This window comes from Dasypus novemcinctus, chromosome 7, assembly GCF_030445035.2.
Source record: "Dasypus novemcinctus isolate mDasNov1 chromosome 7, mDasNov1.1.hap2, whole genome shotgun sequence".
Classification (NCBI taxonomy): domain Eukaryota; kingdom Metazoa; phylum Chordata; class Mammalia; order Cingulata; family Dasypodidae; genus Dasypus; species Dasypus novemcinctus.
In genome coordinates this window covers 82,102,298-82,126,509 of record NC_080679.1, presented here as the reverse complement: position 1 = coordinate 82,126,509, position 24,212 = coordinate 82,102,298, and the positions used below count along the sequence as shown (strand labels likewise).

The 24,212-nt window shown below is 34.6% G+C and overlaps 1 protein-coding gene across 1 annotated transcript in view; it reads right to left on the bottom strand.

The window, feature by feature from the left end:
• Positions 1–24,212, bottom strand: part of SCN7A (sodium voltage-gated channel alpha subunit 7) — a 91,474-nt gene that overhangs the window by 44,189 nt on the left and 23,073 nt on the right. Inside the window, exons 3-10 of the mRNA XM_071216332.1 lie at positions 23,832–23,950; positions 23,395–23,484; positions 22,144–22,272; positions 20,622–20,713; positions 14,070–14,276; positions 11,084–11,153; positions 8,490–8,631; positions 7,172–7,378 (exon numbers count right to left, since the gene is read on the bottom strand). Coding sequence (XP_071072433.1) covers positions 7,172–7,378; positions 8,490–8,631; positions 11,084–11,153; positions 14,070–14,276; positions 20,622–20,713; positions 22,144–22,272; positions 23,395–23,484; positions 23,832–23,950 — 1,056 coding nt within the window. The remainder of the gene's footprint in view (positions 1–7,171; positions 7,379–8,489; positions 8,632–11,083; positions 11,154–14,069; positions 14,277–20,621; positions 20,714–22,143; positions 22,273–23,394; positions 23,485–23,831; positions 23,951–24,212) is intronic.

The following is a 24,212-nucleotide window of genomic DNA, read 5'->3' as shown; positions in this document are numbered from 1 at the left end:
CATGTTGTACCTATTCTTCCCTCCACCTCCCCTCAGAACCTCTGGGATCACTTCCTTTATATCGAAGATACATGTTCTTCCATTGCCAGAATAATCATAAGTCTACTTTAGTCCATAGCTGCTTCCCCCTCTTATGTTTGTTCATTCTTCAATCTTGAGGATTTGGGGATGATGATGCCCACTCTGTCTCCAAATGAGAAAGGGCTTAGATCCCATGGGGCAGATGGATAAAACTGTATTGCTTGCAGTTGCAAATACTCTCGACTTCCTGGGATGGGCATTGCCCATCATCAACCTTTTGTTAGTTGTCCTGGGTGAGTCCAATGAACTGGTGAGAAGATCTCATCCATTATGTCTTTCATTTTCATAAACTTGCTTTGCAAGCTTTCGAATTCTTCTTTATGGTCACCCAGTGTCTTCTTAATAGCTTTTATTGCTTTAGCCATATTTTCCTTCAACTCCTTGAATCAATTCAGGAGATTTGTGTGACCATCACTAATTAGTTGTATTAAATGCTGTATTTCATCAGGATTTTTAATTTGTTCCTTTGGCTGGGCCATAACTTCATGCTTCTTAGTATAGCTTATAATTCTTTGCTGATGTCTAGGCATCTGATTATGTTGGTGAGTTTATTCTGAAGGTCAATTTTTCTCTTCTGCCTGGGATTACACAGTTGAGTGTTTTTGTTTCACAGCTCTTCTTTGATTTTTGGTTCAACTTATTCTAAATTTTAAAAATTGCCCAAGTTATCAGAACACGGACCCACTAATGAGGCACAGATCAAGGGAATCTGGGGACAGGGACAGGACACTCCAAAAACCTTTTTTCTTCACTTTCCTGGTCTGACAGCAGATGGCACTCTTTGGTGACTCTTTCTGTGGAGGTGTCTTCCAAACTCCGCTGATTGGTGTTTTTTTTTTTTTTTTTTTTTCATTTTTATTTATTTTTTTATTTTTTTTATTTTTTTATTGACTTTGTAATAATATTACATTAAAAATATATATGTGAGGTCCCATTCAACCCCACCCCCCCACCCCGCCTCTCCCCACCCCCAGCAACACTCATTCCCATCATCATGACACATCCATTGGATTTGGTAAGTACATCTTTGGGCACCTCTGCACCTCATAGTCAATGGTCCACATCATGGCCCATACTCTCCTCCATTCCATCCAGTAGGCCCTGTGAGGATTTACAATGTCCGGTGATTGCCTCTGAAGCACCATCCAGGGCAGCTCCATGTCCCAAAGACGCCTCCACCTCTCATCTCTTCCTGCCTTTCCCCATACCCATCAGCCACCATGTCCACTTTTCCCAATCCAATGCCACCTCTTCTATGTGGACATTGGATTGGTTGTGTCCATTGCACCTCTATGTCAAGAGGAGGCTCAGATTCCACATGGATGCTGGATGCAATCCTCCCACTTTCAGTTGTAATCACTCTAGGCTCCATGGTGTGGTGGTTGTCCTTCTTCAACTCCATCTTAGCTGAGTGTGGTAAGTCCAATAAACCAGATTGTAGGTGCTGGAGTCTGTTGAGGCTCAGGACCTGGCTATCACATTGTCAGTCCAGAGATTCAAATCCCCTAAATATATCTTAAACCCCAACATTAACTGCACCTCCAGCACATTAGCGTGAAAGTCTTATGAAGGAAGATCCCATCTGAGTCCAGATTCATCACACATAAACACCATTTCCAAAGAGGGGCCATCTGACCTGGTAGTTAACCCCATCGGCCATGACCATAACTCCCATGGGATTGGTGTTTCTAAGCAAGTTTCAGCCAGGACTCCAAGCCCAGCCCTGCTGTTTAAATTTGCTGAAGAGAAACCACAACTTAGCCCTCTACCATACCCACCCTCTTCCCAGGGAGGACAGCATCGGTTCCTCTCTCAGTCAGCAATCAGCCATGGGTTTCGCAGAGACTGTTAGCCTTAAGGGTCGGGGATGGGTTCCACTCCCTGTCACAGCAACGAGTAGCTCAGTTTTCATTTCAGCCTTTTCATCTCTCTGTTCCACTCCTTCCCGGATGATGGGTGGTTTTCCCCTGGTCGCCACATCTCCAAAGCAGCTGCTTCGGAAAGCTTCTGCCCTTCTTCTGCCATGTTTGTAAGACAGGTATGCCTGCCGATATACTCGGTCACTATCTTCCCAGGACTTCCCCATCCACTACATTTTTAATATAGAGAAAATACTGCCCAATACTCTTTCTGATAGGGACCATGCTATTGAAATCACAGCAAAGAACCAGTCAGTAAAAGACAATTGTGCATGGAGGACTGTGGGCAATAATGTTGATATGGTCAGTTCTCAATTCTGTACTAATTTGGCTTGAACTATGGGTATATTTTAAAATATAATATGAATGACCATATATCTGTCTAGTAATACCTCTATTGACTATAATTATCTCAATTGAGCTTATCATAAATATTGAATAAATGCCCCCAAAATACTCAACCAGCAAAGATATAGCTATTTTACAATGCCAAATGAGAGTATTTTGATTCAATAACATTTCTCTGTGGAAACTGAAAGTATTAATAAGGGCATATACCTGAATTTTAGATAATCCAACATTAACATTAATCTGGAAAAAGGAGTTAAGGAGCTACCTCTTGAGAGGAAGATTTTCTCTGGAGGGAAGGTATGAATAAGGAGGAACACAGTCCTATTTTCAGCATTTAGCTATAAATACCTACAGGGTTCATCCTGGATTCAGACTTGTTCTCTCTACCCAGTAGCCATACCAGTATTTCTGTTCCTCTGACTCATGCTGCTCCCTTCTTCTATTTATCATGAATTCATTCTTCAATTCTCAGCTCTAGTGTAAGTTCCTCAGAAAACCTTTTACGACCCAGAGAATCTTTTATTTTAAGGTCTCATAACACTGGCCACAATTTTATTTATCATGCAATAAACCATTAGGTACCTGATATCCAGCTTCAATAATTAACATTATATACTTCTTGTTTCATCTATTCCTCACCCTTACTTTTTTCTCTGAAATATTTAAAGCAAATTTCAGACATCACATACTTTTCAGATAAAACTTTTTTTTTGCAAAACAACACAACATAATCTCAATATCATAATTACAATCCACAATATTAATAATTCCTTGATAGTATCCAGTATCCATGCTCAACTTTCTTTCATGGCTGAAAAACATCTTATTATAGTTGATTTGTTCTAACTGAAATAGAAACAAGAGCTATCCATTGCATTTAATTGGCACATCTATTTAATTTTCTTGTAAATTAATTTTATTTTCCACATGACACATATTTAGATATACTAAATCACTTATATTACTGAGTTTTCCACTTTCTTGATTTGGCAAATTGTGTCCTTTTAATGTAAGCTGACACACTTTTCTCTCTCCGATTGTGTATAATAATGGTAATTAGATTCAGAGGCTTATTAGACTTAGCTTCAAATTTTGACAAAAATATTTCATAGGTGATGCCTTGTGTTTCCTATTTCATAACATCAGGAACTACATCCTGTTCAGTTGTCCCAGAGTTAGTCACAGTTTTGTGTTTACTATAATTTGGTAGTCTATCATGCATAATAACATCACCTTCTTGAAGATAGACACTATACCTGTGCTTATTTAAAATTTTTTATCTCCAGTGTTTAGCATAATGATTAGCATATATTATTTGCCAATACTGTTTTAATTAATTAAATAGATGAGTCAGAAGGATGTCAGTTTAGAAGGGAAAACATCTAAACATTTATAGATATCTCATATCTCATTCTCTACCTGAGGTTTTGCCAGTAGCTGACAATTCAAGGAAAATTCAGGAAAGTTTCTACCAGAAAGCTCTGTAATTGATGGAATACCATTATTTTCGCATTGAACCCCCAGAATAAGGAAGTAAAGGATGAATAGTGGTTTTTTCCCCTAATATTGAGAAATCAGATACTAGTAAGTACAGATCAAATCTTGAACTGAATCCTTCAAGGAGGATTAAATGCAAGAGTTTATGAAAACACCGATTCTAAGTTTAACGCATAGTTGACACTCAATAAATATTACATGATGTTATTTTCATTATCCCTAAAAGGAGGTTATAGTAAAAAACTTAAGCATTTTATTTTAATAAGGTATTCTCCATATGAATTGCTGTGCTTTCTTGTATTACTTATAATTAGACATTGACTATAATCTTTATAATAGGTGAATTAAATTTCTATAGGATAAATACAACTACAGAAACTCCTTGTACCTATTTTAATAAATGGTTTATTCTACATTTGCTAGTGTGGAGACTAAATCTCAGTATTCTCATGGGAGATGTTGGGATAATTCCTACACCTCCAAAGGCTTATCACAAAGGGTGAATGTGATAATGCATACAAAATATTTAGCTTTGAATCTGGGACATAGTAAATAATCAACTAATGTAATACAATATTACATCTATAAATAAATGATTTCTAAAATATGAGTTGATTCAATGACAGATATTTGTTTCTATACAGATCACATGGTCTTAATGTGGATTGCTGAACGTGATAGTTTGGTAAAAGCTATCACTAATTTCACACATGATATTGATATAAGAACTTTGCTAGTTCTTTAAAATATTTTGTCAGTTCTTAGTGTATTCTTGGCACTGTGCTAAGTACTTTACATACATTTATTTGATTTGGACTTTACAACGTATGAGGCAGATACTATTAATATAAGTATATATATTTTACAGATGAGAAAACTGAATTTTAAGAGCACTGAATGGATTTGACAATGACATCTAGTAAGTGGTTAAAATGGACTGAAATCTGCACGTATGTGACTGCAAAATTTGTGCTTTTCGCCAATATCATCTACTGCTTTCCTATAATGTTAGAAAGTAATACATCCAAGCAATCCTATAATTCCAACACTGGAATTTGACTAGTATTAAACCAGATTTGTCACCTAGAGGTTCCTCATTATGTCCTATTTTAAATTCTTCACTCATCAGTGTTTTATTATTTATAAATAATAAAGAAAAAGAAAATAAATCACATGTAAATGATTTTAAGTCTGATTTCCCAGAAAACTCCTACATTACAGAATGTTCTAAGATTCTTCCAGGAAAAGAAATCCTTTAAAATGGAAAGATTTTAATTAAAAATCAGAAAAGCTTTATGTGATCCAGAAGCATAAAAATGAATAGAGAATATTGGAGAATTGGGAAATAATCCAAGTTCTTATAAGCAGAGTTAATAGAGAATCTTATCTTTGGATAAAGAAGTATTGTACTCTTGGATGCATTTGAGTGTAACCATAAGCCTTTGAAATTCTGAAATGCCACTTCAGAACAAATTACACATTCAACACATCATTTAGATATCAGTCATTCAATGTGAAGGACCCTAGGCTTAGTACAAGAGACAGAAAGCTTTTGTCATTTGTTTTTCCATGATTACTCATGGGTGATATAATGACTTTACTCAATACACTCTTTTAAATAATGTTTTCTTCATATGGTTTTTGATTGTTTCTTGTTTCAATGATACATATGTTATGGACCCTGTGGACACAAATGCCTATCAATAACTTATCAATAACTTACCTCATGGTCAGGCCCCAGTTTTTGTTTGTATGACTTTTCTAGAGCTTCTCCGTTGTTGCTGTTTTAATAAAAGGATTATAGACATTGGAGATTTAGCATTTCCCTTCTTTTTGACCCAGAAGGGACCTTTGGTATAATCTTCCTCCTTAGCCAACCTTATTACACATTCCTCTTGGTACCAGGGTGAGTCTTGACCCTTGATTTTCCCCCACCTCCTTTTAGCATCTTTTAGGTGACAGTCCTGGCATATGCTTTGTACTCTGCCTCAATCTAGACCCTTTTTCCCCTACCATTACAGGCTAAGTTGATGGGAGAGGTGTGGGGCTGCCAGGTCCTGTAGATATATGAGAAAGCTATTTCTGATTGCTTTGCTACTTCAAGTTCCTCCTTTTAGCAAGAACTTGCAGCACGATTTTGATGTTTAAAGATAATTACAGGGGAAGCGGACTTGGTCCAGTGGCTAGGGCATCCGTCTACCACATGGGAGGTCTGCAGTTCAAACCCCGGGCCTCCTTGACCCATGTGGTGCTGGCCCATGTGCAGTGCTGATGCATGCAAGGAGTGCCCTGCCATGAGGGGGTGTCCCTGTGTAGGGGAGCCCCACGTGCAAGGAGTGCACCCCATAAGGAGAGCTGCCCAGCGTGAAAGAAAGTGCAGCCTGCCCAGGAATGGCACCGTACACACGGAAGGCTGACACAAGATGATGCAACAAAAAAAGAAACACAGATTCCTGTACTGCTGACAACAACAGAAGTGGACAAAGAAGAATACGCAGCAAATAGACACAGAGAACAGTCAACTGGGGTGGGGGGAAAGGGGACAGAAATAAATAAATAAATAAATAAATAAATAAATAAATCTATCTTTTTTAAAAATGAAGGTAATTATAAAGATTCCTTTCCTCAACTTCCCTAATGCTACTTCTTTCAAAGCTTTTAGATTTATATATATAAGCTTTACTATGTGCCTAAAAATCTTTTAGATATATTCAAACATAATACCAAGGATTTAAAACCTTATTAGCTTTTATTAATCATGGATTTAACAACTTTATGGGTAAAATAATTCCCTACATGTATATAATAATGCACAGTTCCTTGCTTAAAAGAACTAGAAAGTCAATAAAATCAATATTTTCTTCTTTTTTCATAATTTAAATATGTACTTTGAGGCATTCTTTCAGCATTTCATAATTTATAAAATTATGAAGGACTCTCACTTTTGCATTGAGTACAGAAAATTTCCAAAGCTCATTCTGATATTCTATCTGGAAAATGTTTGAATTAATAAACTATATGTTGTAAGAGAAGCCAAGTTCTAAAAACATAATGCATTCATTGTTTATTAGCGGTAATGATTCATATTTTTTGAACAACAAATTTGTGTATATTAAATAAAAGTTTAAAGATGTTGGCCTTTCTTATCAAAGTGCATTAAGGAAGAAATGTTATGTAGCAAAAGGGACACTTATCAAAATCAATCTTAATCTTCTGATTATGTACCATGCACATGAGCATCTAGCAGAAGGCAATATTCTCCAAGACCATGAGAAGGTATCTCTAGATCTGTGATTCTAAGAAACATTAAAAAATAATTTTACCTTAGCTGCTTCTTTTCCTTCTTGAAGCTCATTTAAAGTCTGCTGAAATTTTGGCTCAATCTTCTTAGCTTTTTCAGCAGCCGTGTGCTTTTCTTCTTCATAGGCCATAGCAAATATGCCCAAAAACAAACTTGTCATATAAAAGGCAAACCAAAAACTTACCACAACAAAAAATATCATGTAGCTCTTCCCAGAAGCATAAAGAATCTAATGAGAGGTGGAAAACAGGACAAAAGAGGGAAATGTTATTTGTCTTCCTATATTCCTCTATTTAAAATGATAAATGATATTTGGTATGAAAGTAATTTAGTTGTAAGCTGAAGGTAATTGCAAGACATTTTAGCTGGCTCTGCCTGAAAAAATATATAATTGTACCATGTGTACTGTTTGGTCTACTTTTTCATTAAAAAAAATATAAACCTTTATGTCACAAATACATCTATATCCTAAGAGTTTTACACACACACACACACACACACATACACACACACAACTTATCTAGTCAATTGAATAAGTATGGGATGTGTGTGTGTTTGAAAAAAAGAATTTGCTTCTTCATTGGAAATGCATTGGAATTTAGAGTAATATGCTTATTTTATCTGGCATACCTTGATACAAACTTGCTGCTAGAATAGCATTACATATTCTACTGATGATGGGACTTCCCTTAAAATAATGGCTAAATCTCCATTTAAATGAGTATTTTAACTTTCAATGTAGCTAAGGCACGCACAAAAACTCCATTATGAAGACAGACGATCAGAATTTAGTTTTCAAGGTTCATAACAGTAAGCTTTCTGTTTTCAAATACTAGAGCATGCTAGAATATTAAAGTGGAATGAGAAGAAACAGATTTTAAAAGAAATAGATCTTTTTACATTCTCAATAAATGTTTAATACATGATGATGTCATAGGTTTAAATTTTTGATTAAAGAATTAGCACCTAGAAATGCTGTTCACTTAGTTAATATTAAAAGTATAATGCTACAGGCTTTGCAGCAGGACAGTAACCTCTGGCCTTTACATGTGTTGTAACTTTGGGAAGGTTGCCCAGCCTCTCAGGATTTAGTGTCTTCATATAAAAAAAACTAAACAAAACAGACGTTTATATTGACCTTGTAGACTTTTTTCAAGGATTAAATGACATATACATAAAAGCTCCATCCTGGTGTTTGACACTCTACTCTGGGTCCCTTTCCTTCTATACTCAAATTATTTTCCACATAAAATGTAATGAAATATGTTTTATTTTATTATTTTAGAAGTGAGGGGCATAGCACCATTCTTAAGAGCTGTGCAGATTTTCACTGTCCTTACCTGGTGATAAAGGGCTTCGGGGTAGTCCTGAGTCATTAACCGAAATAGGGCAAGTAAGGCCCAGCCAAAATTGTCAAAATTTGTGTAGCCACAATCAGGATTTGTGCCAGTTTTTATACAAACATACCCTTCAGGACACCGACTAAAGGAGACAAAGAAAAGAAAAAAGCTGCTTTTCAGATTATGGCCAAATCATACATACAGAACATCTGCCCATAAGTAGTAGAGGACTACCTCTCCCTCAGGGAATAATGAGTCTTCTCCCAAAACAATTCCTGGCCATAAGGATGCAAATGACTTAGATTTTAGTTGATATGATTGGATAATTAATTGAGCTAAGTTAAAAAGTTCTTCTCAAATGATGTTTGCCAAGCCTTTGTCAATGACTTCTTTACTACCCAATATCAAAGTGGTGGTATCTGACCATCACAGTGCAAGTATAACTGGTGGAAACTAACACTGATAAAATTAAAACTGCAGTAATTGATAGTTTGATTTTTCAAATGATATCACCTCAAACCCCTAGGTCCCATTATTTAAGGGTGAAAAAACATTTACCACATCAGTAATTTAGAAGCAGTCCTTACATTTGGATAGAGGGATCAGATTAAGTATTTATTCCATTTATTTTCAGGGAGACCTGATCTTTTTTTAAATTTATTGAAGACCTTGTGTGCCACAGTAGATTAATACAGTAGGGACCCAGTAAATCATGCTTCCTTATATTCTTACCCTTATTCTTGTTCACATCCACCTTATTCTGGGTTTGTGGACATCTACTAATGGGACATTAACAGATGTGATAAAAGCAGAGGTTTGAAAGACTTAATGTGCTTTTAATTTTACTGCCCTTAGATTACCATTCACAGAAGCCTGGGTTGACCTCATTGAGTATGAAGTTAGGTCATGTGGAGAGAAAAGACCTAAAAAATAAGATCATGAAGAAAAAGAAGCGCAGCTGCCCCAGCCATACAGTCATCTCAGCTAAGCCCCCATGCATGTATGAGGCCACTTGGGTCATCCATTATCAGTCAATGCCAGATGACTGACCTATATCAGTGGTTCTAAGTGACACCAGTAGAAGAATAGCTTAGTTAAGCTTATCCTAAATTGCTGACCCACAGAATATGAAAAAATATATTTTTTGTTGTCTTAGTCACTAAATTTTTAGGTAGTTTACCATACAAGAAAGTATAGCTGTTAAAAGAGAACTATCAATATTATATGGCTTTCTATTCTTATCTTGAAATGTCTCATCATAGTCCTGATAATACAAGACCAAATAACAATTTCAACATGCATCTCAAGTTATATTTGAGACTGGGATGTACATAAAAGGAGTTAACTGAAATGGGATGAGAAAGACACAATGAGATGGGTTCACAATTTGGTCCTGAGAACAGAAAAAGTCTATGCCAAATGAGCAGCAAAGAACCCAAATCACCTGAATTTCTAACTAAGTTACAAAACTGAAGCTCCTCTTCCTCTATGTGTCTTTTGTCAAGCTTTTGTCAGAGCCTAAGAAAGAGTTGAATACACAAATTGATGTCAAGTCAACTCTGGTTGAAGAAAGTGAAGGAAAGTATAGGAAACTGTGTGAGTCACAATACTGCTGAGAAGTACTCTAGTTCTATTTTTCATCTCTGTGAAACTGGAGGAAAATGAGACATGAGAATTTTGTCATCTCATGGAAGACTTATTTATAAGTACTGAAAAATAAATTTTTATTACTATAAATTATAGTAATAAAAGACATAAGATATAAAATATATGAAAAACAGCATATCTTTAATAGTTTTTCTTCAACCTTCCTGGTCAAAGAACAGATTTACAGTTTTTAAAATTTATTTTATTTATTCCCCCTGCCCCCATTCCCCCCATTGTCTGCTCTCTGTGTCCATTTGCTAAGTGACTAAGTGTGTGTTCTTCTGTGTCTGCTTGTATTCTCATTAGGTGGCCCCGGGAACCCATCCTGGGACCTTCTAGTAGTGGGAGAGAGGTGATTACTCTCTGGTACCACCTCAACTCCCTGTTCTGCTTCGTCTTCTTATTTTCTCTCCTCTGTGTTTCTTGTTGCATCACCTCCTGCACCAGCTCCCTGTGTCAGCTGGCACTCCTGCACTGGGCAACTTTCCCATGATGGGTGTCATTCCAATGTAGGGCAGCACTCCTGCGCGGGGTGGTATTCCTATGTGGGCCGGCACTCCAGCATGGGCCAACTTGCCACGTGGGCCAGTTTGCCCTCATCAGGAGGCCCTGGACATCAAATCCTGGACCTATAGGTAGACAGGAGCCCAATTGGTTGAGCTACATCCGTTTTCCAGAATCATAGGTTTTTCTTGGTAATTTCTAGTTCTGGGGTGTAGTGAAAATAGGAGATCCTTGTATAAGTTCCAGCTCTGGCATTTACTAGTTCCTTGTCTTTGAATACATATTTAACTTATCTGCCTATTGCTTTGTTTGTAAAATTGGATTAATAATATTCTGTATTGTACACTCTTCTGCATGGTTTTGATGATGAAATGAGACAATGTAATCAATAGCAAAAGCAATAATCATTTAATAGGTACTTTTGATTCGTGATAATGGCTTACCCAGCATCTGTTCCATTGCCACAGAGAAGAGCATCTCTTTCTCCTTCCAAATAATAAAAGTTTTCTGTTTCTGAAAAATATAAAAGAGACAATAATCTATGTGTAGTCTTTGAGTTAAGCCACATATCTGAGGTCTATTTAGTTATGCAAGGAAGATAAATATCCCTTTCTACAGCTCAAAAGAAAGGCACATATGTCTTGGTCTTTCTCCCCTAGAGGTGTTTCCTAGCTTCTAGCACACAGGTCAAAAGATCTTTGAGAATCCAGCTACTTCACTGCCCCAGAGATGACAAAGCTCAGCAAAGAAAGAGGGAAAGCCTGTTCCAAAGCAGAGGTCAGAAAAAAATGGATAAAACCATCCAGGTATGATCAGAACCCCTCAAGGAGAAGTTCCTAAGACTTAACTCTGAACACTGAGGATCTTTTCTTCTAGGGCTTGTTTCTGTTGATTTTCCTGAGTAGAAGACCAGATTACTCGATCTCTGGGTTTAATTTGCATTTTTGTGCCACCTAGAAGCTTATTCTTCTATCTTGAGCATTCAATGCCAGATATTCGTCCTACTGTCACCTAATGTTAATCCCAACTCAATCTAATCTAGGCCATAGAATCTGTCCAGGTATTCTAATCTTCTTTCAATCAAAATGTAAATTGGGGACATGCATGTTTAGGAGCATACATTTTATAGACTCTAAATATAAATCACAGACATCAAGCCCATAAGAGATCAGTCCTGAGTAGATATGTAAATGTACAAAGTTGAATTACTTGACTCTCAAAAAACATCACACTTATATGTCAGCTAAAGAAATTCTGGAAGAATTTTTAAGATTTAAATAGTTAGATATAATTGATCAAACATTTTGAATGATATTTTAAAAATTGAGATTTAAGATTAGCAGTATTAGGAGGACACAGGTACTTTTCAAAACACTTTGAAAAATTCCCATGCCAAAGTACTTTGAAAAGTACTTAACTTAATGGGAAATAAGTTAAATAATGGTTTTAAAGATAATACTCTTAGCAATTCTTAACATGATTTGGGGAAATGAGATAAGTAAAATTGATCAAATTTTAATATAATAATCTTTTAAAAGTTATTTCTTATAATATAATATTGTATTTTAACAAAAATGAAATGAACCTGGATTCTGTTTTCTTAATAATTAGTGAAGCAGCAAGTTGTTTACTTTGTAATCAATAAATGCTCAATATAACATCAAACAAAACAAAGAGTATTTCAAGTGGAATATAAGAGTTAGTTAACTTCTATCTCCTTTCATCCTTACTATTATATTTAGGATTACGACATAGACACATATAAAAAGGAAACATTTCACATACTTATTGTAGCAGTTTGGTGTTGTTTATGAATTCCAAAAATAGATATTGGGTTAAATTTATAAACTGGTTTGTTCCTCTGGATGTATTAGAGTGTATGAGATTTAGAGGTTTCACTTTTACTTGATTAAATTAAGATTGGGGCTTTTGATTGGGCCATGTCAGTAGGACATTGAGTCCTTACTCCCTTGGGCAGACTTACATCAAAAACAACATGGCAGAGGAGAGCGTTGGAGTTTTGATGTTGGAGGCCCCAAAGGTAAACACCAGAGAAGCAGATACATGAGGAAAGAGAGAAGGCTCCATTAACCATGGCAGAGGTCCCAGGAAGAGAGATGAGCCATTTGCCTGGTAGTTTACAGTTGGCCTTGTGGAGAGCGCAGAGCAGCTGAGTCCAGAGAGAAAGGAGCCCCAGGAGAGAGACGAGATTTATCCTAGTCTACAGATGAAATTGGAAGAAGCTGGGACCAGGAAGACTTAAGTGGAAGAGGAAGGCTGAACCCTCTCAGACAATGCCTGCCATCTTGCTCCAACACTTGGCCAATGACTTTGGGTGAGAAAGTACTTCTTATGGTACCTTGAGGACCTGGTAGCTGTAAACTTCTACCCTAAATAAATACACTTTTTAACTGCCAACAGATTTCTGGTACTTTGCATCAGCATCCCTTGACTGACTAATACACTCAGATCTAATAATTTTTTTATTTCTTGCATGATAATAATATGGAATAAATGAAAATAACATTTATAAGATTTGCTTTAGAATTTATTAAGTGCAAAGTATAAATAAAATAAATGTGGAAGGACTACATAAGGCTTATTAATAGTTTATTTTTAATAGTTGAAAGTAAGCTTTTTTTCTGAATACTCTCAGAAAGGACATGGTTATTATAAGAATATTGAATAAGAAAGCATGGCATGATAAGAATATCACAGATTTTAGAGCCAAATTGAGCTGGATTACAATCCTAGTTTTACCATCTGGCTGCTATATTACTAGGCACATTCATTTAATTACTCTAAACTTGCATATGCTTATTTTTTAGCAGGGCTTAATTATACCTCCACTGTGGGATTATGTTGAAGATAAGAGATAAAGCACCCAAAATTACTTGTGTATAAGAGTTTAACAATATTTACTAGGCATGATTTTTATTAACCTGAAATATTTTTATCTAACTAAATATAATTCAAAGTATTTAAGAAGAGCGGAAGTAATTTAAATATAACAATAGTGAGAATTTTTATCATGTGGGTTCTATTTTGACTTTCAAGGCCATCTCAAAAATTTTTAATGAGTAAGCTAACATAAATAATTTAAATGAACAATTTTATTTCAGACAAGTAATATTTTGAAGATCCTATTGTAAGCTCTCTCTGATGGAATTGTAGACTCTGGTTTTATATTATTTTTTAAGAATACAATTTGTAAAATTTAGAAATTCCACACAAGTTCCTCTGATTTAATTGTCTGATGATTGGGAATTTTGGTATCCTGAGACATGAAAATGGTACAAATTAAATCTGAGAATAGTTACAGCATTTATACAGTTTGCTCTGAAATTGAGAGTTCAAAATTTCAGTAAAGATTTCTCTGCCATTAAGAAGAATTTTAATTTTCTGACATGGATGGCAAGTGATTCTTACCTCGAATATAATATGGGTTTCCAGTTCTGTTTTGTAGTGTTTCATTTTCATTTTCTTGGGGCCACCGAAAACATTTATGCTTTAGGTGGCCCATGAAGAGCTGCATCCCAATAATAGAAAATATGCTCAGAAAAAGCAGAGTTAGGATAATGGCACCAGTAAGTTTCTTCACGCGATGGATCAGGATCCCCATAAGAGACTTCAGACCTGAAAGGAGAAAGGTTTGTTTTCTGTAAAATAAAATACCTTAATAATGCAGCATTAGCAAATCTTTCCCATTGTAAATGCATGCTCCATTGAAATCAACAGCTTTGCATCTGATAATCTAATTCTCTTTACCTGAGCTTAATAAATAAAGTATATGAAAAAAAACAAATATTGAGGTTTCAGTGTTATTGTAAATTTGTAACATCTGGAAAACTAAGTCAACTATAATATTTTGAAATTCATTATTTGTTTCTATCTCTCTATTATATAAAGAACAACAGGTAGTATGCTTATCATACTACCACTACTGTGTACAAGCATAAATAAAGGTGCGAGTTATAAATCAAAATGGGTTGTAAACATTGTTGAAACAAGAAATAGTTTAAAATAGCAGTATTCTATACTATTCTTTTATTAACTTTATATAATTTCACATTTTGACCTGATTAAATAAAACATGAAAAAAAATTTAATGCTTAGAAAAGAGAATATTACACAACCATGATACATTTTGACTTTATCTATGTTGGAATATTGACTACTTGAGAACTGATCTCTAAAGTTATTTTTACTAGGACATTATTTTCTAATTATTAAACAAGACATGCTCAATGCTGAAAACGTAGAAAATAAGAAGAAACAAAAACAACATGCAATTGTACCTCATAGATGAAACCACTCTTAATAGTTTGGTATATAACCATTCAATTTTCCTTCCTCCCTTCTTTTTGCACTTAACTCTTTTCCTATTTGTAGATTTGTGTGTATGTAAGATCCTAATACCTGCTCAGATACAAAATGGATGAGAATATACTAGCTCTGTAACATTGAGCAAGTTGTCTAAGATTTCTATACCTCAGTTTACGTATCTTTCAAATGGGATAATAATATCTATTTCAAAGATTTTTATGAGAATTGATAATCTGTTTTCTAAATTACGTGCTCAGATGATTGGCTTTCTTGAGGGTATTAGGACAGGGTTGGCATAAAGGGATTCCTGTGACTAAAAAAAGGCATGATATCTGGATCATATATACAATTTTAATTGATAGCATAATGAAATACACGTTTGTCTCCTACTTTTGGCACTTAGAATTATACCATTAATTTTAAACTATAAGCAAGTCTTTTTTAAATGTTATATTAGAATTAGAATTTCTGCATCAAATTACATAACAAAACTATGTTTAAGGATTGATACATATGTTTAAGTTGTTTTTAAGAAATGTTGAGCCAATGTTAACCAAGACTATTTATACTTCTTCAAGCCTTCACTAAAATTGAGACATTAAAAAAAAGATTGCCAATTTATTATAAGAAAATAAATTGGAGTCACTTTATTTGAGTGTAATTCCTATTACCATTATGCTCCAAAATGTTTAACATGCATATTTGTACTATATGAATCCTCTGTTCATTTTCCTATTCTTTTTTCATATTGTTTTATTGGAATTATTTTTAAGAATAGCAATTACTAATTTTACATATAAAAATCCATTTTTTTTGTGGAGTTTTAATTTTGGTGGTGATATTTTGAAGATAAAAATATCACTATCAAATTTTTACAGAATCAAATTTCTTAATAATTTGCATATTGGTTTCTACCACTCAGATTATCTTTAGAAAGGCCTGAACCAAATGCCAATTTTGACTTTGATTTCTCCCTTTTTAAACTTTTAAACTTCCATTTTGTTTTAGTTTACATGTCTTTTATAAAGTTTAATTTTATTTCTGATTTAATATTAAAATCTTAGTCTTTTAACAGGAAAGTATAACCAAGTTGCATTTATTTTCCTAGATTAGCTTTACAAAGGGTGACATTCAAATTCCTACAAGGACTTGTCAGGAAGCCTACACTCATGCAAATAGGGAGTAGAGGGGATTTGGATGAATATACTCTCAACTATAACTGGTTATTAACATGCAGTAATGGAGGCAGAAAGATGTTGATAAGTAATTCAAGCAAATTTTTTTTTTTAGTAAAATCATTAGATTTTCATAATGTTGGCATCTATTCTGAAGTTTTCTAAAACACAAACTGTGTCTCTAATTCAAAAATGGACCACAAATGTCCATGGTCCTACTTCTGTTGTATAATATTTGAATTCTGTTTTGCAACCCTACTAACAGCAGCAATTTAGAAACCATTGTCTCTCTCTCTCTCTTTTTTATTAAAGATTTATTTATTTTTTTATTTCTCTCCCCTTCCTCCCCACCCAGGTTGTCTGTTCTCTGTGTCTGTTTGCTGCATGTTCTTCTTTGTCCGCTTCTGTTGTTGTCAGTGGCACGGGAATCTGTGTTTCTTTTGGTTGTGTCACTTGTTGTGTCAGGTCTCCATTTGTGCGGCACCATTCCTGGGCAGGCTGCACTTTCTTTCGCACTGGGCGGCTCTCTTTATGGGGCGCACTCCTTGTGTGTGGGGTTCCTTTACACGGGGGACACCCCTGTGTGGCAGGGCACTCCTTGCACACATCAGCACTGTGCGTGGGCCAGCTCCACACGGGTCAAGGAGGCCCGGGGTTTGAACCGCTGACCTCCCATGTGGCAGACGGAGGCCCTAACCACTGGGCCAAGTCTGCTTCCCACCATTCTCTCTTGAAATAGTTTCAGAGTCTGTGACAATTACTTTTAGAACTAAATCTTCCCATTGCTGAATATCTTATTTTTATACATTTAAAACATTTTTCTTTTCAGCAAATATTCTGGCAAGGTATATGTGTTTTAAAATCTCAGAATTCTTTCATGTCTAAGAATATTTTTCTGTTGACTTCACATGTGAATGACAGGCAGGTATAGAATTACTGTGCCACATCCTCCCTATCCTCCCTACCCCCAGTTCTGAAACTCCATTGCCTATTCATATATAATATTATCATGAGGTCTAAGGCTGACGTCTAATGTTACTTATGGGTGATGGTTAACAGTAATATTGTAAACGTTATGCAGCAATGACAAAAAAGATATTATAAGGAGGTGTATGAGTCAGCCAAAGGGGTGCTAATGCAAAGTACCAGAAATCTGTTGGATTTTATGAAGGGTATTTATTTGGGGTAAAAGCTTATAGTTACAAGGCCTTAAAGAGTCCAACTCAAGGCTGCTTTCTCATCAAAGTCAGTTGCCATGTGTTGAAGCAAGATGCTGGGCGATCTGTGCGAGGGTTCAGCCTTTGGGCTTCCTTCCTCTCAGCCGTAGACTGGCATAAGGCATGTCTCTAAGGGCTTCTGTCTTCCTCCTGAGGCTCCGTGGGCCCAGCTTCTTTCCAATCTCAGCTATAGACTATCAGGCAAAAGGCTCATCTCTTCCTTTAGCTGTTTGAGCTTCCCCTTTCTGTCACATGGCAGGACCAAAATGACCAAGTTCTCTCCCCTTCTGTGTCTATGGAGCTTTCTCTTCTATGTCCTCTTGAGTGAGTGTCCATTTATATCAACCCACCGAGGAGGCAGGACTCAACCCTGAGTCATGCCCTACTGATGTGATTGAATCAAAGCCCTAAACTTAGCAAGTAATTTTTCAAAGACATATCACCTGAATCTAATGCATTCACACCCAAAGGAATAGACCAATTTACAAACATAATCTCTTTTGAAGATTCATAAATAACCTCAAACTGCCATAGGATGTATAAGGGAGTATGAGATTTTTTCCTTTTGGAGTAATGAAAACGTTTTAAAAATCAACTGAGATGATGACAGCACAACTCTGTGATGAAAATGAAAGCCACTAAGTATTTACTTTGAATGGATTGTACAAATCATGGGGCTGTTTAACACAGGGACTCCAGTGGTAGAAGATGGACTGTGGTTAACAGGACAAATATAAAAATTGTTCTCCCATGAACTATAATAAATGTATAATATTAATACAGGGTGTTAATAATCAGGAGGGTTGGGGGAGAAATACTCCAAATGTAAGATATGGGCTACAGTTCATAGTAATATTTTGATGATGCTCTTTCACAGTTTGTAACAAAAGTTTCACAAAAATGCAAGATGTTGGTAATGGGGTGATGTATGGGAGCCCCACGTGATGATAGGCATATTTGTTTTGTAAGTTCAAAACTTTTACTATACACTTATTGTTTATGCATGTTCATGTATGAATGGTATTCTTCAGTGAATTTTTATTTTAAAAAAGTCTACGGCTGACTTTTTAGTCATCTATCTTTCTGTTGTTTTTTTTTTGCTTATAGAATTTATATAATACTTTTTCATTCCCAAGATGGCACCCTCATCTGTTTGCTTGTTGTTTTTGCTCATTGTCTGCTCATTGTCTGTCTGTTTTCTTTAGGAGGCACCAGAAACTGAACCCGGGACCACCCATGTGGAAGGTGGATGCTCAACTGCTTGAGCTACATCCCCTCCCTCCTTACTTGTTTTGCTCATTGTCTGCTCATTGTTTTTCTCATTGTCTGCTCATTGTTTGTCTTCTTTAAGAGGTACTGGGAACCAAACCTGGGACCTCCTTGTGAGAGGCAGGCACTCAACTGCTTGAGCCACATCCACTCCCAAGGATTTATATAATACTTTTATTCTTTCATCTTACAAAATTTTATAATATATCTGAATGCATCTTTTCATTATTTGTATCCAGTGTAAGATCACTCTTCCCATTTTCAAGGAAGATTTTCTAGTGTATCTTTGAATAATTTATCTATTACATTTCTTCTGGTCTCTTTTTCAGGATCATCTATTATTCATAAGATGGCACTGTTTTCTGTCCTTCACTGACCCATCCCAATTTATGTTTCCACTGTATTAACATAAAGCTCCTCCAGTTTTACCTTACCCATGCTTTTTCTTTGGTACTTTGACAATACTATATTTTACTGCTTCTATTATCATCTAATATTCTATTATAATATTTTATCTTTTATCAAATTTTTGTCTCAAAGGTGCCAGCTCTTTTTTCATTTGTCTGTTTTATTTCATCTTCTGCTTAAGAAAGTCTTAATTTTTTTCACTTTTGTTGGGACTAAATCTAAATGATTTTTTATGCTTGCTTCTATTTCTGAGAACATGTAATTTGTATTGTTTTTTAAAGAGGATTATTTTTCTTTTACATAGTATGTTTTTCTTTCTGTTTTGAAAAAATTTATATACTCAATACTGTTGACATTATGTCTTATTTCTCTCCCAGTGATTTAAGAGTGATCTCTACTAGGCTGTTCTCCCAAGTATAGTTCAATAGTGACTGTATTTTTATTTTTATTTTTGTATGAACTTGGAGTCACCTTATTTCTGTTATAATCAATGCCTCTGATCCTAAGATGAAGATGCAGGAGATGTGATTTTTAGGTTCTGGTAGCTTGAGGGAAGTAGTAAGGGAGCTAAAGCTGTAAGGTCTCATCAGGGTAACTCGCTGTCTCTGCTTGGTTTATTTATTGGATTTGGGAAATATTTCATGCCAGACACCATTTTATATAAAGCCGTATTGAGATATGGTTTGCAAAGCATACAATTCACCAATTTAATGTACATAATTCAACATGTTTTTTATTCCTTGTTTTAGCATATTCACAGCATGATGCAATCATCACCACAATCTCCCGTCTATGTTCTGCCCATTCTGGACTCTACCTACACAGTATGCAGATACCTGGCCTTCTTCATGATGCTCCTGCCCATGGCAGCTGCCTGTAGATCTTATTTTTGGTATTATCACAATTGCCCTTGTGGTTCTGTATGCAACCATTTGTTAATACTTCTGACTAGTAGCAGTTAATAATCTCTGAGTGGAGTTTTTCCATCTGATTGTTCTTCTTCATTCATAAACAGCAAATTAGAAGGTGTCGATGGACTTCTGCTAGGATATCTTTAGGTAGGGGAGTTGTAAATTAACCTTCGGCATCTTCACCAGTGTGGTCACAGCTCTGTTTTATTTAGTAGAGCCTCCTTGAATGTTGTGGCATATGGACTGCATCCTACCCAAGTGTTCATAACAAAGGGGAATTTACCTTATTTTTTAATTACTTTGTTTGGTTCATCTAGCTTCTTCTTATGATTAAGAAGAGAAAGAGCCTGGTGCAATATCTGCCCAGACTGCTATCTCGCTCAGAAGTCTAAGGACAATTTTATAAGTTTATTTTTAAGTTGTAAGGATAAATAATAAAAAATAGTATATTTTGATTGATCCCTATATTTTGGTATCATAAGTATTGAACCCATCCCAAGTCAAAAACATTCAAATGCATTTTTTTTGTTCTTGCTTTTCTTGGGGTAATTGAAACAAATTTCAGTTAACTCAAAGGTTTCAAAGCTGAGACAATGGTCATTTTTACATTTTCTCCAAGCAATGACAGGAGAGTTCAAATGAATACACGGAAGTACATACATCAAAATTGCTTACCTTGGTTTAAAGGAATAATTTTCAAAATTCTTAAAGTTCTTACAACGTTTAGTATTGAAATGAAGTTTAGAGGTGAGTATCTGGTTATAAGCCTGTGGAATGAAATTAGAGTTATTCAGAATTCATAATAAGATACTTATATTTGATTTTTTTTCCTCTTTGAAACTTAGTTTTAAAACTATCTGCAACCATTACTTTTGCTTCCATTATTCCATTTTACATATAGTTTTATTACTGATCAGAAGACAAAACGTTGCTACAGTACAAGGTGGCCAGATAAATATTCATCTAAAAATGTAAATTATGACAGTTTTTCAAAGTTTGACACTCTAAATACTCATAATTTCTTATCAAATATTGTACATTATGTTCATAAATATTTTGTTACCTGAACACTGCAAAGATGGATAAAATTTTGAAAAACTAATAGTGTTATTTTAAAGGAATGATATTTAAAGTATTACAATTGCTGCTACTGATGATGATGGTGATGGTGATTGTAGAGGGCAGTGAGTAGAGGGCACAGACTCTGGATCCAGATGTCCTGTGAAGAAATCTAAGCTGCACCATTTACTAGCTGTCTGGCCTGACATAGACAAGTTACTTAATCTTTCTTGCCTGTTTCCTCAAGTATAAAATGGGAATAATAATATTTCCTTGATCAATGTTTTTTAAAGAGAATTCAATGAGTTAATACATGTAAAGGGCTTAGAAGAGCACCTGACACATAGAAACTGTTAGACTCTTTAGTTAACATCAACAGTAGCAGGGAGAGACCTAGAAATAATAGTATTAATAGTAGAGGTAGTAATGATGATAATAATTACAATGATGTTTTAACAGTTTTTCTTATTGCTTACAACATGGAAGGCACTGTTTTTGTCTTTTATAAAGGTCATTTCTTTTTAAAAATTTGAGAAAAAATCTGGAAATAGACTATCATTTTAAATTATGTTTAGCAAAAGTTCAATGCCAATAATCATTTCCTTAGCCAGAAAACATTAAACATGACATTGAAAAAAACAAATGGACACCTAAATCATTCAAATTTAGTGCAGCACTCCAGAAAATGTGTGTGTGTGTGTGTGTGTGTGTGTGTTTAAAACATCTTATTTTGTTTTAGGTTGTTTTTTTTAAACTGGTGCAAATATAATGGTGGGATATTTACTGGTGTTAAGTAATGTCATTAAACATAGTAAAGACTGGGGACTGAAAGTCAATTATGCTAGCAACTTCTCCTAAGACATCAGGGGAGCCTTTGCTAACTGCATATAATCACCTAAAATGTACACTTCAATCTCTATCTTTCTTGCTCTAGATGGATAACAGAGATAACATCTCATTCATTTCATTTTTGTTGTATATTTTGAGGATTGACTTACTCGAAGCTGCCGGAGAGAGTTCACTCTATGATTCATGAAATATTCTTTATTCACAAAATTTTGAAGGCCGAAAATTTGTTGAACTAATGTTTTTTCATGAAAAACATCTGCATCTGTTTGCAACTTAAAGAAATACTCACTCAAACAAAGTTACACTGAAATCCAGCCAGTTCCATGGATCACCAAAGAAAGAAAAAGGACCTGCCCAGGTGCCTCTTGCAATGAGTTTTACAGCTATTTCAAAGGTGTAAATTCCAAGCAAAGTATTCCTGCAGAAAAATTTTCATATAAACATTAAAGGTGAGAATGATTCTTTGTCAGCACTAAAATACTATGTCTATGATGAACTGCCTGATATTGAGAATAATTCACCAAAAACTTGACACCAGGCCTGGTCGACAGGCCCAAACCAATTAACCAATAATCAAACAACAATAAAAAACTGTATTCCCCTTACCTTGCTCTTGTTTGGGGCTTTAGAGAGGGCTTCCACGGGTAGAGCTATGACTTAGGACACTAGCTATAAATTTTGACTAGATTTTGTTCAACAAATCCTAGCAAAGAGGAGACAGTTTTTATATATTTTTAGGTAAATGGTGAAAATATCAAATATTAAATTTTCACCACTTAGGGATCAACAATAATTAACTGCAATATCAGTTAATTTTACGATGAGTTGGTGTTATATTTACCTTCCACTCTCAATGAGTTTTAAGAGAGATAGAGTTAAGACTGAGGAAGCAAAGTGTCAAGAAAGCCTTCTTACCTAGAAAATTTAATTGGCCTTTCTATTACTGTAGTCTAAGGCAAGTCAAACTGCTCACATTCCCCAGGAAAGAGAACAGAAGTATAATTGAAAGGAAGAGAAAGAAATAACTTTCTTAAAAGCTATTTGAGTTCAAAGCAAATCATCTGTGGGTTGTAATAATAAAGGAGACCTGATGCACAGAAATATTACATTAATCATTAATAATTATCTTTGAAATAAAACCCCTCTTGAGAGATGCCATAGACATAAACATATAGCTAAAGACTCAAAAATATGTATCATATAAACTGAACATGTTGGGAAATAGAGACATTTAAATTCTAACCAAAATTAATGTAAGGGTAGAAAAATCCTAAAATTAATGAATATATAGTCATATATCAATTATATATGAAATTATATATATATGTAGAACATATATATATGCAGATATAAGAAATACATATTTTTAGAAAAGTAATTCATTGTGGTGTACATAAATATTTTACATAACAGAATATCATGCTAACGTATAAATATCAAATTTCATAATGCTGTAATATAGTATACAGTATAATACAATATATTACATGTAATATATAATTATGTATGATATTATATATGATAAAATGAAATAACTTACTCCAATGTTGATCCCATATTTGGCAAATTAATCATGGTCATAAGTATGCAATCAGTCAGAACGCTAAATAAAATTAACAGTCTGAAAAATGTAGTTACAGTTAAGGAATACTGAATAAAAATAATATTGAAAAGACATATTTATATTATCTTTTAAATTTTATATACACATATGAGATAAAAGTTTCTTAAATGTGAAAAGTACACTATTCTTATTGAAAAGAAATGAGGGTTAAGATTTGTTACAATTTACTACTTTGTGTATTAGAAAATATGTTTTAATGTATTTTAAAATATGGAATACTTGGTGCAATTATAATCCAAATCTCAATATGACAAAATAAGAGATCAATTCAAAGGAGAAAAATACTGCAGCAATATCTGAATAATAGAATAGTTGTATTCGGAGTTAGTCAACAAACCAATAGAAAAGGATATGGATGTACCAAAACCTTAATGGTTGTTCCTCTAGTAGAACTGAAAGGTGACAATGTACACCAGATGGAAGTGGCATTGAATCTGAAGATTGTTCTCTTTTTATTTAATACCATGAAATTCTGTAGGAAGAAAGATCATCAAGTGAAATGAGAACTCAGAACTAAAATTTCATTACTTACACAACATATGGCCAATGGTCATTGCAGTCTTGAATTCTAGCAGCTATACTTTTCTTATATTTTGATAATAATTTCTATACTATATCAAATGGAAAGGTTTTAAACTATTTTAATGAATATTTAGACTTTTCTACCACTTTTTATTTACCCAAGAAAGCCATTTACCATACACCTATCTCTTGGTTTCCCCACATAGCTGACA